General features: G+C 37.8%; 1 protein-coding gene across 1 annotated transcript in view; it reads left to right on the top strand.

Annotated features, from left to right (window-relative positions):
- Nucleotides 1-17,663, top strand: part of LOC592949 (kinetochore-associated protein 1) — a 41,366-nt gene extending 23,703 nt beyond the window's left edge. The window contains exons 19-38 of the mRNA XM_030986026.1: nt 237-344; nt 933-1,055; nt 1,536-1,679; nt 2,634-2,726; nt 3,195-3,298; nt 3,906-4,008; nt 5,160-5,300; nt 5,894-6,019; nt 7,083-7,217; nt 7,617-7,739; nt 8,622-8,686; nt 9,576-9,677; nt 11,525-11,700; nt 12,064-12,161; nt 13,465-13,669; nt 13,922-14,112; nt 15,023-15,124; nt 16,275-16,394; nt 16,950-17,066; nt 17,532-17,663. Coding sequence (XP_030841886.1) covers nt 237-344; nt 933-1,055; nt 1,536-1,679; nt 2,634-2,726; nt 3,195-3,298; nt 3,906-4,008; nt 5,160-5,300; nt 5,894-6,019; nt 7,083-7,217; nt 7,617-7,739; nt 8,622-8,686; nt 9,576-9,677; nt 11,525-11,700; nt 12,064-12,161; nt 13,465-13,669; nt 13,922-14,112; nt 15,023-15,124; nt 16,275-16,394; nt 16,950-17,066; nt 17,532-17,663 — 2,508 coding nt within the window. The remainder of the gene's footprint in view (nt 1-236; nt 345-932; nt 1,056-1,535; nt 1,680-2,633; nt 2,727-3,194; nt 3,299-3,905; nt 4,009-5,159; nt 5,301-5,893; nt 6,020-7,082; nt 7,218-7,616; nt 7,740-8,621; nt 8,687-9,575; nt 9,678-11,524; nt 11,701-12,063; nt 12,162-13,464; nt 13,670-13,921; nt 14,113-15,022; nt 15,125-16,274; nt 16,395-16,949; nt 17,067-17,531) is intronic.
- Nucleotides 17,664-17,752: the final 89 nt, after the last annotated feature.

Below are 17,752 nucleotides of genomic sequence, written 5' to 3'. Positions count from 1 at the left end.
AGCTATGGTCTTGTGGAAGGAGCTGATGTAAAGCAAAACAAATATGATGTTTTCTGTTGCTGAAAGAGTGAGGAGATGTATAGAGGGGATGTGCTTGACAAAGATTAAAAAGTTTGAACAAGTATCCCGTATTGTATTCTCTTTGTAGAATAGAATTCATTAACATACATACAGAAAAATAATAGAATACAGAATATAAAATAATGTATCTTTGTTTGTTAATTGTTAATCCACAGACCGGATGGCCCAGCAATGGTCTAGAGTTAGCTGAATTAATGTTAAGAGGTAACCAGCAGCTTATCAAGTCATCCAGTGGCACCCACTTATCACAAGCACTCACAGAGGTAAGTTGATGTTTTATTTCCATCTGTAGTTCAGAAGGTAGATGACTAAACAAAACCCATAAAAGTATGCCCCTTACCTTAATAAGTGTATTATGAATGGTTTTTGGACCTCGTTTGCATAGAAGAGGAAAGAACACTTATTCAAGATTGAAAATCACCCCCCCCTCTTTCTTACATGCTGTATTTGACTCTCTCTGTGTGTGTCTATTTTTGTACAACAATTTTTCCAATTTATTTTTGCTCAATTTCTTTAAACATCGTGCTGTCAATTGTATGTGTATGTTGCTTGTTAATGATTGCATCAATGTTATGATGTACATGACTTGCCTGTCAACTATCTATTGATCAATTTGACTAATCCTATTAATTTTGCAGGATAGCTAATTTCACATGGAAACCTGGTGTTTCTATGAGGTCTTAATTGTTTACACCAAAAACAGATTTTTATATACACAGATTTGTCACATAGGAAGATGAAAATACAGGGTTTTCGTTTAGTCACATGTTGCACTAAATCATCCCAATTTGACTGTAATCTATTAATAGTACTCTTGAAGACATCCATTTCTCATTTCCCTTTTATTTCAGACAAATGGTAGTGACTGCAAGGAGTCCATGGAGAGACTAAAAGAACTGGTCCACAACCTTCAAGAACTTAGAATCCTCCATACCAGATACAAGTGCTTGCTAACTCTCGACCAGTTTTGCAAGGTGAGCTCTGGACTACCATGCCCCTCCCTCCATACGACCATGAAATAATGATCGAAATAGACTGCAGTCCAACTGCCAAAATTTTACTGGCAATCATTTATTCTATACCTTTGCTGTAACCAGAACTCACATTTTAAAAAAAAATTCTTATTATTCTTATATTTTATTTGTTACTGCATTTCATTATTTGAGACTCAAAAGCCCGAATTCACAAAGGAAGTTTAAATTTAACCCAAGGTTTAAACCCTCATTTACATAACCCATGGTCTAAAATTAGCGCAAAATAAGCATACCTTGCCTTGCATGCATCTAATATTGGACATCTGACTGTTTTCACACTTATTTTGCACTAATTTTAGACCATGGGTTATGTAAATGAGGGTTTAAACCATGGGTTAAATTTAAACCTCCTTTGTGAGTTCGGCCCAAAGGTTTCATGCTCTCTCATGTTGTTTTGTTGTTGTTGTTGTTGCTTTGAAGGAAACGACAGAGAGCATATCGTTCAGGATGCTGGAGAGGGTCGCTGCTCCTGAGCTTGTACCGGGGACCATCACCAAATGCATCATACCCTACGCTAAGGATCACAAGCTAGAGGTGGACAACCTGCTCTTGAAATACATACAGGTAAGATTTTAGTCTGTTTTAACTATTAAAACAAGATGATTAAGCGATTCATAGGTAATTTGATGTCTCTAACAAGTTGTATTGGGTGAAAACAAAACATGAAAATCAGAAAAGTAGATTGGTAAAAGTTTGAACAAATTTGGACAGATAAAAAGAAAGTTATGACTGTTTGAAAGTTTAGATGTAAATCTCATCTAAATGTAAATCTCATAATGGCAAACTGGTCAGTGGATGGTGAATCGAATGTGGAGAACTTGCCGTTTGTTGTTCACTCTATTCTGATATATTGTGAATTTCCATGTATCTTCTAAGCACTTTTTCCAGTGGGGCTGTACTCCTACTATATAATGGATAGACAGTTTTAATAATCCTTCATAAATACGGGTAGGTATTCATAAAAATGGACTTAGTTCAGCCTGGTTTTAATTGGTCCACTAAATTATGAAATGTCAAGTGTTGAGCTCTTAACTCTGTACGAATGCTGACTGAATTTCAGTTACAAAAAAAACAAATCCAGTCATGAAATGAAAGTGAGAAATGTATTTCATGTTTACATGCTTTTTATTTGAAACAGGATGGAGAGGTAAACACTTTGAATTCCATAAATCAGTGTATTTACTCTACCCATTTAATCAGTATTGAAACTTATAAACTTGAAATTTCAATAAGAAACACAACTCCCATTTGCCCTTAGTGACCTGTGTTAAAGCACATATCACGGTGTCGGGCCTACTAACCTGGATTTCCTTATCTTTCTATGCTCATTACTCAGCCACTATACATTTCTACCAAAATCTTTTGGTACACATCATTTATATGTAATCTTGAATATTCAGTGTAAGTTTCGTTGGATTCTGTGAGAATTTATTTTCTATATTTACCAGAACTCAAGTTTATCTTTAATCTGTCTTTATGAATACAAACTCTTTTTCCAAACTGCATTCTTCCATCCAGGACCTTCTGTCTGTACCGAGTCTCTTTGCCACCTATGAAGCATCCTGGGAAGCCAAAGCCATCACTGTCATCAGATGCATCAAGGATCTTACTGTGAGTAACATCGTACAACATTTCATCAAACACATCTAGTCTCTGATCAGAAAATTTCATGGATTGGAAAAGAAGACCTATGGGTTACAGTTATTTAGTTAATCTCTTTCTTTTCCCAGCATCCATGTGACTCTTTTCCAAATGTACTCATGTTATGTCTTCAATTATTTTCTTTGTTTTTTCACTGAATAAATGATAATAATAATAATAATTTCTAGTCCATCACTGTATAATAGTTTATTTCAATGCTGTGTTCAATCTTTCTTTCATTTCTGTGCTCTGTAACATATAAAATCACATACAATCAAAAGTAGAATAAAATATGTTGACATATATTTCATATGTTTCTTAACCCTTACTACAATAAGATATGTGATATATTAGTAGTCCTTTGTAGGGGGCCTGAGCATCCCTGGGATGGATATTTGCACAATCTTAAAGTAGCTGGTATTATCTTTATTGTTTTAGAGTCAGTGTGGAGCCATACTTGCTCTGATGCAGAAGGCACCTGTACCATGGAGCAGGGGAATGGAACAGGTGGTCCAGTATGGCTTGTCCATCAAGCATCCTATGTAAGACAAACACTTATGGATTTATACATTTTTCTTGAGGGATGGCTTGTTCCTCAAGCATCCTATGTAAGAAAAGTTCTCCTACACATTTCTATCTCCCAAAACCCTCTGTCTCTGTCTCCCTCTTTCTTTCTCTTCTCTATCAATTGTGATGATCGTGTTGTTCCAAACAGCTCCTTTTGTAGCACTTGCATCAAGTTGATCACTGGGAAATGTAAAATAAACAGCTTGATTCAAGTTTGTAGGAATGAGCTGAATAGAATTCAGGTGTAGGATATAAAAAGTGTAAGTTCACAGGGTCATGGAAATGTTACGAATCCCAGAAAATATTTTGTTAAAGTGTTACCTAGAAAATAAACAAAAATGTGGCCACTCTTGACGAAACTGTGCTTAAGTATGTATAAGTTTTAACAGATTAAGTTGAAAGGGTCTAGGCTCATGGGCTCTTATGTTAAAGGTCACAGGATCATTGAGCAACAAACATACATGTACAACTAGGTGAAGATCTATTAGAGATGCAGTACCATTAAATCCTTTTACTGATTTTAGCTGATTTGTTTATGCAAAAGAGTTTCCAATCCATATTTCTAATTTCCTATGATCACAGGGTTGCCCAGCTGGAGGAGCGTCATGGTATTATGAAACTGAGAGACATGTTCATGAAGTATGACCTGAGATCGGTATGCCTGGGAGATACAGATAGCATGAAGGTTAGTTCTTACTTCTATCACATCACACCTAGGGAGTGTTTTACAAAGATTCTAAGTCGCACTTAACTCTAAGTTGGAAAATTATTGAGAACTATTTGTAGCCTTATAATGAAATATATTCAAAAGCAAAAATTCAATTACTTTAGACTTTTCAACAATTCCACATCAAGAACATCTCCCATGATAAAAGAAAATATGAATCATTTGAATCAACATTTTATGCCTTTTAAAATAATTTTTACAAATATTTTTGGCTTTCTATAATTGTTAAGTCCAACTTAGAGATATTAGTTCAACTTAGGATCTTTGTGAAACACCCTTTGCTATGACTGAATTGCATTGGCTACCAGTCAAGTACAGGATTGAATAAAAAAATAAATCCTGTTCGTGATGTTCAAGGGACATCCATAATCTAGCCAGTTTGTAATAAGGACACTACTTTCTTTTCTCATATAGGTATTAACATTGATCTAAAATTCTGATATTTTTTTTATGCCCCATTGTAAACCATGATTGATGAAAAGAAAGCAAAAACAAAGGCAATTCTTGTAGATTTTCTCCTAGATTGAAGTGAAGAATATCCAGAGTATGAAAATGAATTTATAATTACCATTAAGAGTCTTTTTGATGCAAACCATGGTTGAAGAAAATGAAGAAAAGAAACAAAAATGAAGATGAATGTGATCCTTGCCATGTATATCGTAGATTGCAGTTACAGTGTAAGATTATCCAGAGTATGAAATTGAATTCATAATTACCATTAAGAATCTTTTTGATGCAAACCATGGTTGAAGAAAATGAAGAAAAGAAACAAAAATGAAGATGAATGTGATCCTTGCCTTGTATATCGTAGATTGCAGTTACAGTGTAAGATTATCCAGAGTATGAAATTGAATTCATAATTACCATTAAGAATCTTTTTGATGCAAACCATGGTTGAAGAAAATGAAGAAAAGAAACAAAAATGAAGATGAATGTGATCCTTGCCGTGTATATCGTAGATTGCAGTTACAGTGTAAGATTATCCAGAGTATGAAATTGAATTCATAATTACCATTAAGAATCTTTTTGATGCACCTTTATAAACCATGATTAAGGACAAAGAAGAAGAAAAATATTGATGAATGTGATCCTTGCCATGTTTTTCCTAGATTGCAGTTAAGAATATCTTAAGTCTTGAGGACCCTGCCATTCTAGAGGATGCATTACGTGTTGTCAAAGCTCACTCCAGTGAACTCTCCAAGATGGATGCCTATCTCTTCAGACTCCAACACCTCATTAAGTCAAATCAGGTACGTTTGATTGTTTTTTTTGTTTTTTTTTGTTTGTTTGTTTGTTTTATCTGGCTGCTAGGAAAGCATGTGTATGCTTGTAAGTAAGCAATCAAGGGACCCCTGGCTTTAAGTCCTCTCCAAGGGACACAGTAATGGGGATCAATGACTTACCAAAGGGTACTAGTGCATCAACTTCATTTCGAACTTGGGACCTCTGGGTTTTTCGAGACCACTGCTCTACCACTAAGCCATTGCGTTGCCATCCTAAATCCAGAAATGCTGTATTTGTATGTGTGTTATGTAAAAACATACCCTTGTCATATTCTGAATACTGAGTTATATTTGATGACAGTGAGAAGTATGTTGATTGTCATAACCAATTGAAATTGCGCTGATTCAGCGTTGCTCGTGTAGATATCTGTATGCCCTTGTAGCCATTTTGCACAAAATTAACCAATTACTTTTCCTGATTTAGATTTGTTATGACAATTGATTTACTTTTACTTTATTTTTACAAGTGACAGTATTGGGATTTGTAGGGGACAGAGGGGTTGACAATCGGTAATTTTCCCTGCTATCACAACAATGTTTAATTCTCTTTTGTTTATTAGGTTGAGAAATGCCTGGATTTGTTGTCTGATCTGCCCCACCAAGAAGCTCTGCTCTTTCTGTCTCGGATCATGTCCTGGGCTGAGATCATCATGAACAACCCTGCAGATACCTTCTGTGATGAAGAGGTGAATGCTCATAATAAGACAATCAAACAAACAAAACAAGCAAATATGCGAACAAGCAAGCAGCAAATAACAAAACAAAGAATCATTAATGGTAACAGCGACAAATCTTGAGAATTAAATGTAGAATTCTTGATTAAAGACAAGGATTTTTTTTTTTTTAATAGTTTTATTTTTCCATTAAAAAAATAAAATAAAAAAAATAATAATAATTTGTGTGTTATTCTTTTATTTATTTATTTATTTATTATTATTTGTTTATTTGATATTATTTGTATTTATTATTTATTTATCTATTGGGGGGGGGGGGGTTCCATAGGTGTGTGACTCTACTCATCAGCTGCCTCATACCTAACTGTACCCTTTCTCAAAAAGAGAGAACAACTCTCATGATGTTACCCTGCAATTGTTATTGACACTTTTATTAAAGAACAGATTGGTACACTAAAATGTGCCCAAAGATCAGCTTGGCATGAACACGATCTTTTAAATGTGGTGCTGTGATGCCATTTCTTGTGCCAATTGTGCATGTGTGGAATTTTTAAAATCTATTATTGAAATCTTATTAATTTCATGTTTTCATGTATTGTATTACTGAATTCATCTTCGGTATATCTTACATCAAACAATTGACTTAATTCAAAATCACAGAGAGCCTCTTGTTGATATAGTTGGTAAAGAGAAAGTTGAGTTCTGGGGAGAGGTGAAAAATAATTTGTGAGCGTTATCATTGGTATTATATGCAAGTGTGAAAGAACATCAGAGAACAATATGTACCCTGAAAAGCATGGCTCTTCAAATGCCTCCATATTCTAAATATGACAAGTAACAGCTTAAAAATGAGACCCGATTTTTATGCCATATGTCTGTGTAGTCCCATATACATCTTTCTGTGTACAGTGCTTGCTACTTTACCAAGACTGGGCCAGATTTCTTATCATTTTGATCGACTCCAGAACATAACAGTACACACCAATAGTAATGCTACATGATCAACTATTTCTGATCGATTCCACACCGTTTTTTCACAAGTCAACTTTATCTTTAATCTCTCATGTTTTTACAGAGCAAAGACTATCGGGTGTTGGTAGGGCAAGCCGCTATACGATTGCTGCAGACTGATCTCTACACGGAGCTCAGTAAAGATCCCACACAAGACAATCTTAAAGAAGAAGAGCTTCAAAGTCTTCTCTATCTGCAGGTAATATATCTTTCAAGATTTGAATATAATATTATTATAAAAATTGAAGAAATTCAAATTCTTCTGTATGCACTGTCCAGGCAATATGATTCAATTTTTTGTCATCTTATATCTACTTTTATTGTTGTCTTTATGTATGTCAAGGTTTACAAAAAACTAGTTAGAAATGTAGACAATCTATTGTACAAATGATCAATTGCAAATGGTCAAATCATTCCTCTCTCCGCTAGACTTGGTGTATGCATTGATACTATATTCACATTGTCCTCTCAAGGAAACCACGTATAGTCCGTGATTGTAATTATTACCCCACAATTTATGGAGGATTCATAGATTTATTTTGTCAAAGTGGAAATTCACAGATGGACGGTGATTTTTTTCTTAATTGTTTTCCTGCAGTTGGAATACGGTCTTCTTGTTCCGTTGGGTAGTTACCGGGAGGATGCCTTCAGATTACAGCTGCTCAAGAAGGCCGTCATTGAACACTACAAAGAGATTCATACAGGAATCAGAAAGAAAGAGGTGGGTAGAATGAAACCTGTGTATATAGACCGCTCCAGGGAGGCAATAAATGTGGTCTTCATGAGCAGGTGGTCTTTGTGTACAAGTTCCTTAGGTATGGGTTTCAATGGGAAACTCTGCTCAAAGGAGACCCCGCAAAAAAATCAGTATTTATAGACAGGTGGTCACTAGAGCAGGTTTGACTGTAATTTCATTCCTTTCCTTTAATTTCTTCCTTCCACCAACAAGAGTGGCCGTGAAGCCATGGAAGTATAGAATATCCATTGTGCGTATTGTTTGCGCCTGCTTTACAAATTATTTTTCTTCACTGAAGATAAAAGGGAGGGTTCCAGCAGTTATAGAAAACCACAAAAAGTTATAGAAAACTGAAAACATATTTCAAAGCCCGGATAATTTAAGGGAAAGTCATGGAAAGTCAAATACATCAGCGAAATATCAAAGAATGAATATTCCAGTCAAGAAACAAATCGGTCATTTACACAAATGACAAATTTGATAAGGTTAAAGGGGAAGTCCACCCTAATATTGAATCAGTTTTAAAAGAAGCCGAAAAATTAGAGAAACAATTCAGTGAAAGTTTGAAAAAATCAGACAACGACTAAGAAAGTTATGAATCCTTCAAAATCATGAAAATCATGGAATTTTTGAAACAAATTGGCAAATTTGTCCTTGTACTAAAACAAACTAAGGTAAAAAATAGGAAAAAAAAATTGTTGAGAAAAGAGTCATGGATTTTTGTTTATCATTAAAAAGTCATGGGAAAGTCATGGCATTGATTTTTGTTTAGAAGAGCATGTACCCTGTGATAAGCACATACTTGTTACCCGGCATCTTTTAGAACAAGATGATGTTGATATTTACTTATTGCTGTTGTTTTCTCAGAATTGTGGAGCTGCCGAGAGGAAGTCCAGGGATCTCAAACCAGGAAACTTTGTCAGAGTTTTGAGGTGAGTTCTATAGGGTCGTGAAATGCAAGTCAAATGTAACAAAGGACCAATGTGATTATAATAATAATAATCAGGATTTATATTGCGCTTAATACAAAATACAGTTTTTAAGTTCTTTAGAGATATTATTACCCTGGTCATTGGATTCATCCATTCATAATGTGCACCATCTCCTCTCCCTGGGGAGTATTGCTACCATATGAGCACGGTAAGGGCATATGGCAATTACTAACACAAAGGCTTTTGTCATCCTACCAAGTCCCTATTTCTCTCCTGGGTATGGAGTGGCAAATGTACATTAATGCCTTGCCGAAGCCCGGAGTGTATGTCGGATCACCATATGTGTATCATTGTGATCTGTTTTGATTTAAAATTGGTTTAGCCATGTTGAAAGCTATTACGGTGGAAATGTAGTGTTAACAGTCTCCTTGGTACCTACATGTAGGAAATGATGTCGTTATATTGAAATCTTGTTTTAATCAAGGCTAAAACAATATCAGACAAAGACAGATTATCCAATTACATGTCTAACAAAAGTTTCAGGTAACAGTGTGTGACAATGTTCAGTGTTCTAAATGATATATTAAATATGTTTGATCAATTAGTAAAGATGTTTTCATTTCAAACGTTATCAGAGGTTCTTGATTGATGTGTGATATGGATTATTTCATAATAATAATATAATAATAACAAAGTTTATCATATCCTCCCCAAGGGATGCTCAAGGCGCCTAACAGGGTAAATACATTAAACATATCATCCTTCTTCTGTTCAAGGTTTAAAATCTGAACAAACCAATATTGTTACATTTTTTCTTTAGAGATATATGAGATTAGGTCCAAATTAAAGGACAGTGAATGATTATGATTCTGTTCTTGTTTTCTGATAGACTTGGTGAAATCCTAGGTGTATCAACCAGTGAGCTGAGAGGTGAGATTGCTCTCAAAGCTGCCCAGACAGGAGAAATAAACACAGCTATCACTATATGCAGGTGAGATCACAGGGTCAGGGGTCACACTAGTTTGAAGAGCTAAGCAGTGGCAGGCAAAATTCATCTTGATGTTATATTAAAGCTGGTGTTGATAAAAGCAGATAAATGAAAGAAACAAATAAGTGAAAGTTTGAGGAAAGCTGGTGTAAAATAGTAAGAAAGTTATGAATATTTAAAGTTGGAATCGATTAAACATAACTCGATAAAGCGCTTTATAAGAAACAATTAATATCATTATTATTAGTGGTAGTGGTGGTAGGGGTGGTGATGGTGGAGCAACTCTGTGATATACCTGATGAATCTGTAGTTGTATCCCCCGGCAGTATGCCGGTGGGGTACTTTGGATTCAGCCGGTGGGGTACTTTGGATTCAGCCGGTGGGGTACTTTGGATTCAGCAGCGTTACGCCGCCGCCGCCGTCGCCGCCGCGTCCGCCGCCGCGTCCGCCGCTGCGTCATATTCTTGTGTGCGCTCTATAGGCCACATTTCTTGATGGATTTCTTTCAAATTTTGTATGGAGGTGTATCCTGGTATAATCTACATACCTATAACTTTTGGTGATGCTGCCCCCAGTGTTCCGTCTTCTATAGGGTACAAGGCCATATTCTTGTGGATGGTTTGTGTGCGCTCTATAGGCCACATTTTTAAAGGGATTTTGTTCAAATTTTGAACGAAGGTGTATCTTGGTATAGTCTACAAGCCTATAGATTTTAGTGATGCTGCCTCCAATGTTCCGTCTTTTATAAGGTCAAAGGTCATATTTTGATAGATGTCTTGTGTGCACTCTAGTGTGCACTCTAACTGCCACATTTCTTGACGGATTTCTTTCAAATTTTGTATGGAGGTGTATCCTGGTATAATCTACATACCTATAACTTTTGGTGATGCTGCCCCCAGTGTTCCGCCTTCTATAGGGTACAAGGCCATATTTTTGTTTGTGTGCGCTCTATAGGCCACATTTCTAAAGGGATTTTGTTCAAATTTTGAACAAAGGTGTATCTTGGTATAATCTACAAGCCTATAGATTTTAGTGATGCTGCTTGTATTAAGGTTCATTATAGTTTACTCTAGACCTCCACAAATTTGGTGCTGCTACCCCCCAGTATTCCATCTCTTATAGGGTCAAAGGTCATATTTAAAGGAATATCTTGTGTTGCTATGCAAATCACATTTCTTTCAAATTTTCTATAAATATGCATCATAATCTGATCTACACACCTATTGTTTTGGTGATGCTGCTCCTAGTCTTGACAATAGTCTGAGCCACTTGCGGCAATCTCTACGTCATCCTTTTGTTTCACAAAGAGGAGAGGGAATCTTTGTCCCTCCTTCCACATAAGGATAACACAAAATCGCCGGGGGATACATTCGCATTGCGCGGCAATACAGATTGCGATATTTCTAGTTTGATTTCCTTTTAACTCACAACTCCCCCTTCCTCACTTATTTCTCTCTTTCCATCTGTTTATCTATCTCTCTCTCTCTTTCTCTCCCCTCCCTTCCCTCCCCTTCTCTCCCCTCCCCTCTCTCCCCTTCCCCTCTCTCCCGTCCCCCTCTCTCCCCTCCCCCTCTCTCCCCTCCCCCTCTCTCCCCTCCCCTCTCCCCCCTCCCCTCTCTCTCCTCTCCCTTCCCTCCCCTCCCCCTCTCCCCCTTTCTCCCATTCCCCTCTCTCCCCTCCCCCTCTCTCCCCTCCCATCTCTCTCCCCTCCCCCTCTCTCCCCTCCCCCTCTCTCCCCTCCCCCTCTCTCCCCTCCCCCTCTCTCCCCTCCCCCTCTCTCCCGTCCCCCTCTCTCTCCTTCCCCTCTCTCCCCTTCCCCTCTCTCCCCTCCCTTTCCTCTCTCCATCCAGTGATCTGTGTGAGCCTGACTGTTCCCCCGAGGTAGCCTACACCCTCTACCATGTCTCCCATACTATCTGCACCCAGCTGGCCAATGGGCATGACATCTTGGGCGGGCCATCGGGAGGTGATCACATCAAACAGCTCTTAAATCTAACCCAGAAAGCAACTGCTTCTTGTAACCAAGGTACACCAACCCATTAAGATGTTGTTTTGCTTGTTTGATTGTTTTGTCTATTGATTGGTTTTAGTCTCCTTGCTGTCAACAGATACAACTGTAGTGTGTTAAAAATCGAGTATGGGCAATTAGGTCAGGTTCAGATTTTTTAGGGAGTTAAGCATAAGTTTTGAAACAATGATCTCATTCAAAAGTATTTGTCAGAATTCCACAAAATATGGACAGTAGGGTTGGTTTGATAACGCGATAATATTTGCGATTGCACTGGATATGTTCTACACATGCCTTTATTAAAGACATTTTTCAATGATTTTGTGAACCTATTAGAAATGAAGTGTATTTTGTTTCTTTATTTGTTTGTTTTCCCTGTAGATTTACTTGCAGACTGCCTTGATCTTAGCACCAAGGTCCGCTCCTTGAGAGACCTGTGTGACCAGTGTGAGAGTGGAGACTATGGTATCTCAGTGCAGGTAATAAACATGACAAGAAACTTTCCTGTGACTGGATGAATGTCCCTTTATATGTACAAACTATCACCAGCTTTAGCTAGGCCACCATGATAAGGCACTCAAGCATGCTAGGCAGAGCTGCCAACTAGTACAGATTTCCTTTTTTGGGGGGGGGGGCGTAAATGTGATTTATTGTAGCGAGTGCTGTGCAGTATGGTGGCCATCCAACACTCGCTGAGACAGACGTAAAAGTATCAAGTATTCTCTTAATAGTCATGGAAAACTGATGTGTTGTGATGACCTCAAAATCAATATTTTGCAACTTTGTGTGAGTAAAGCACCAAAGATAATCATGTGGCATGCGTCCGCCAAGTGTTAGCATGCCGTTTCTTAAAGATTTATAGCGCCGCATAGGAATTTACTGATTTATTCCCAAAATTACTAATTTTGAGCCTTGTGATCAATGTTTTCCTGAAGAACATACGGTAGTACCTTGACGAAGGTTTGAACCGCATAACATCTAGATGTGTCGTGGATACGTCTACATGTTTGGCCTGTAGTTTCTTTTGTCTCTTTCTGTCTCTGTCTCTGTAGGTGCCCATGTAAGGGATTTAGCTTGCTATGTCAGCTGGTCCTTTGCTAGAGCATATGATCCTGTGGTCATCACACCATATGTGTCAATGAGATTGCTGCAGCTCTATTTAGTTTACTTCCTTTCTCTCTATCTCTCTCTGTCTCTGTAGGTGCCCATGTGAGGGATTTAGCTTGCTATGTCAGCTGGTCCTTTGCTAGAGCATATGACCCTGATGTCAGGACACCATGTGTCAATGCAGAGCTGCCAAACATTATGTTTTTCTTGGAATTATTCAGTTTTTTTCTCAAAATTACGGTAGTACGTTTTTTCTTCTCAAAATGATTGACGGTAATAGAGGGGTTGCACAGTTCTATCAAATACAACTTCTTCGCCTTACTGCCTTGCGCTGCTTGTATATTACGTATATTATCGGTATCACACGTTCGGGCGTTCAAGTTGTCTGTGCTAAATCTTCCAGGAAAAGGCAACATTTTCGTCAAGAACATACTGGCAAATGGCCATGTATTCTATGAGCGAAGAGGGACGAACTTTAATATGGAAATAACAGCACGAGGAATGGATATTTCTGCATTGGAAGTGTGTCGCCGGGGTTGTAAGTTTCTTTTTTCATGAATTCCTTTTTTTTGCTTGAAATTCCTTTTTTTTTGTTACCATCATGGTTCCTTTTTTTAGTTGCACAAGGTTGACAGCTCTGCATTCTGCTGCTTTATCCATGCTTTTGCCTTTTAGATTGGGGCTGCAGAGACCAAGAAAGATCCTTACGAGGAGTACACCTATGAGATGTTCTTCAAGGAAGATTCACTCGTTCTATCATCTCAAGATGTCATTCCTGTAGCAGCAGACTTTGCTCTAGCATGTCAGCCCACGGTCAGGCCAAAAGATGCTCTGCCGTTCCAGCAGGCCAGGGTGTCTGGACAACCTGTCTTGCTCAAAGGTAGGAAATTCATCTTGCATGAAATAACACTTTCATCTGGGACTTAAAACTCTTTCATAAATAATCCCTCAATGTCAAAACTCACTTGTGCCAACTGCAGGTCTCCTGGTGTAGAATAATCTTCACCGGAAACAGTTTAAAAATCTTGAAGTATTTGGTGTATCTGTCCAATTACATTCAATCTGGCACAAGGAAATCATTTGAGTGGTAGATTAAGAGTTATTATTTTTTTCTAACTCACTGTCGATTCAGAACCAAGTAATGAGGAAGGAGCTGTCCAGTCTGGTCACATTGGTCAGGTTGCAGCCTCTACCAAGTATCTGTGCCAGACCTTCAAGGAGCATAACCAGTGCTGCCTGGCCTTTCATTATGTCATGGAGTTGCTTGCCACGTCCCTGGTCCATCTCTCGGTCAACACTGGCAACAGATCACTGCAAGATGAGGTGAGTACCTAGAGAGGGTACAACCCTTGAACTTAACACTTTGAAACTGATGATGACGATGATGGTGCTGGTGTTGCTGCTGCTGATGGTAATGTTGATGATGGTGATGATGGTGGTGGTGGTGGTGGTGGTGGTGGTGGTGGTGGTGGTGGTGGTGGTGATGGTGATGGTGATGGTGATGGTGGTGGTGGTGGTGGTGGTGGTGGTGGTGGTGGTGATGGTGATGGTGATGGTATTGATGATGATGGTGGTGATGATGATGATGATGATGTTAATGATGATGGTGATGGTCATGGTAATGATGGTAATAATGTTGATGATGGAATTGATAATGAAGATGATGGAGATGATGATGATGATGATGATGATGATGATGATGATGATGATGATGATGATGATGATGATGATGATGATGATGATGATGATGGTGATGGTGGTGGTGGTGGTGGTGGTGGTGGTGGTGATGGTGATGGTGATGGTGGTGATGGTGATGGTGATGGTGATGGTGATGGTGATGGTGATGATGATGATGATGATGATGATGATGGTGTTGGTGATGATGGTGGTGATGATGATGATGATGATGATGGTGATGATGATGATGATGATGATGATGATGATGGTGATGATGATGATGATGATGATGTTGGTGGTGGTCATGATGATGGTCATGATGGTGGTGGTGGTGGTGGTGGTGGTGGTGGTGGTGGTAGTGATGATGTTGCTTATGATGATGATGTTGAGGGTTCTGATGATACTAATTATTTGTATTTAGCCTCATGAGTGAAAATTTAGGATATCCACTGTACTTCTTTCATCTGTTATCACAACAATCTATGTAATAATTCTAATTTTTTTTCTTCAAAATCTCAGTATGTTTGCAATTTTAAAATTATATGTTTTTCTGTAGGTCACAATAGCAGCTGTAGAGAAAGAAATGAAAGAAATGGCGGAGGTTATGCCTGTTGCTAAGCAGAACATCAGTAATCTCTCATCTATTCTACTCAACAAGGTAATTAGCAATGAGAGCTTTTATTGTTGGCAACAATATTAGTCCTCATTTGATTAGTTCTCATTTCATTTCATTGTCATTCCAAAAGAACATCTATTCAATTTTAAGACATTCATATTGACATACAAGAAAGGGGGTGCTGATCCCAGGGTATTCTACTGACACTACTTCAGATATATGTATACTGCCTTCTGCTGCTCACAATGTCCAGATGTTTTGACAGCCATGTCCCACAATGCATCACTAACTACATGACGTGCATGCGATGTTGCTTGGGTACAGGAACCGGAAATCACTCTGTACGCTCTCACCGAAAGATGGCGCAGTTGAAAATACTCTACAGCAGTGGTAGCGATGTCGGTAAAAATACACTGCCTTTGAAGCACCTGCTTTCATTGGGCATGCGTGATGAACAAGAGAAGACATGGAGACCAAGACACGGACACACAGACTCAAAAACAAAATAAAACAGACAAAAAGAGACAAGGAGGTTTAATGATAGGAAGAGGGGAAGAACAAAAGAGAGCGGGGAGAAGATACACGCACCTGTATAACCTATTATATGAGTACATGAGACGGATTGTATTAAACCCTGTCTTAATTGGAAAATAAAGTCGTTTTACCCCCTTCCAATTAAGGCGTGTCAATCAGGGTAACGTCTGGACAATATCGAGGTAAATCTCACCCTAGACGAGCCAGGGTGATATTTACCCGGGTAAATTACGTCATCGCCGTGAAAAAATGTATACATGTACACAGCGCGCGGATGAGGTTTTTGCCGATGGCTGATTAAGACGGTGTCCAAAAGCTCACCCCATGTTTTACAATCAGACCCCCCACTGTTTCTCATCCACATATCGCTCGGGTGAGATCGAAAAAGTTCTATTAAGACGGGGCTTCATATACACTCAAAATATAAAGTAGAGAAAAGGTTCTTTTTTTCAAAATCCTTGAAAAATGACCTATTACAGTGTTATGGAAATGCCTTGTATGAAACAGATTGTGTATTTGTACACTCAAAATATAAATTAGAGAAAATGTTCTTTTTTTTCAAAATCATTGAAAATTTACCTGTTGCCCTATCATGGAAATGCCATGTATTTTAGTCAAATATATAACCGCACATTGATTTGTTTTGCACCTCATCCAGATATTCAGCTGTCGGACCGTGGATAAGTTCTTGGCGCTGTGTTACCTCACCATTCAGCCCTCCAAAGAACAGATCAAGAAGCTTGTCTACAATGCTGGACAAAACTACAAGAAAATCTTAGTAAGCCCCAGAAAATACTAGAATGAATGTCATCTTTTGTAGGGAAGAATCAGATAATACTAGAAGTAGTGTCATATTGAAGCATTTCATGTTCGATTCAATTTGTATATTTAATTTTAACAGAGCAAGTGTTTGTTATATTTTCCCTTGATGTAAAAAACAAAATTGCTCAATGTCCATAAAATATGAAATGTAGGGAGTAAAAAGGAAAGAAAAAAGATAAAGAATATCAATGTGTTTCTGTTATTTGGGAATTACAGCTTGGTAAAGACATTTGTACACATGGATGCTGTTTTTAGATTGTAATGTTATTCAGATTACCTCAAAATTTTCAGACCCTTAGAAGAGTAACAATGAAAACCTTGAGATGTCTTCTATCACTCAATTGAAAAAAATATGTCGTTGACGAAGCTGTTCATGATGACCATGTTGTACTGAGCGAGGCGGGAAGAAAAAAAATTGAGTGATATGTATTTTTTAAAGTAGATAATAAGGTTATTGTTTGTATAAAATATACTTGCTTCACATCAAAAGGCTTCATTTGTTTTTCACCAGGCAATAGCCCAAGTTGGATGTGAGATGGCTAAGATGAATCAGGATGCCAAAATACAGACTGTGTTCCAAGACCTCGCTACTAGTGCATTATGGGGAGATAGACTCCTTAAGATTAAGGTAAGTTTTCTATTTCCTATTGAGAAAAGACTTGAAGCATGTTCAGGTATGAACCCGCCATGTTTTTTAAAATAAATATGTAAATGAATGGCAGCTGCTTGCAACAAAGATTCTATGCATATTCACTTAGCTCTGTTCAGTAAGATACAGAAATGTGATATGTATTAGACTTTACGTTATAATTTTTTATTTTATTTTTTTTAAATCAGGGGCTTTATCTCGTCAAATCTGTATCCCAAGACTTCGCTACCAGTGCCTTGTAACAGATTATGAACATTTTTGACCGTTCCTACTTTTAATGCTTTGTAGATGATATATATGTCTGGTATGAAAGATTTCACCAGTATCAAAAGGCTACTGGTAATGGTTTCTAATCAGCCACATTTCAATGTTGTATATAAAATTGATGTGTTGCATCTAGTGCGAAAATCCAATCACTGTTCACATTGTCCTTGATCTTTATAGGTGTCTTTCAAAGATGCATTCAACAGCATGGAGAAGAAACGTCTGCTGTTACCTCAGCTTATCACTCACCCACAAACCAGTCTAGAACTCATCACGGAATACTGTAGGCAAGTCTACCTTCATATTCATTGATTTATTATAGAGGAGGTGCAATGGCTCAGTGGTAGAGTTGATTCCTCAGCACTACATCCTAACTTATGGATCCTGCTGAGTTTCGTCAT

This window comes from Strongylocentrotus purpuratus, unplaced genomic scaffold, assembly GCF_000002235.5.
Source record: "Strongylocentrotus purpuratus isolate Spur 01 unplaced genomic scaffold, Spur_5.0 spur5_scaffold_15, whole genome shotgun sequence".
Lineage (NCBI taxonomy): Eukaryota > Metazoa > Echinodermata > Echinoidea > Camarodonta > Strongylocentrotidae > Strongylocentrotus > Strongylocentrotus purpuratus.
This window is presented reverse-complemented; position numbering and strand designations above follow the sequence as displayed.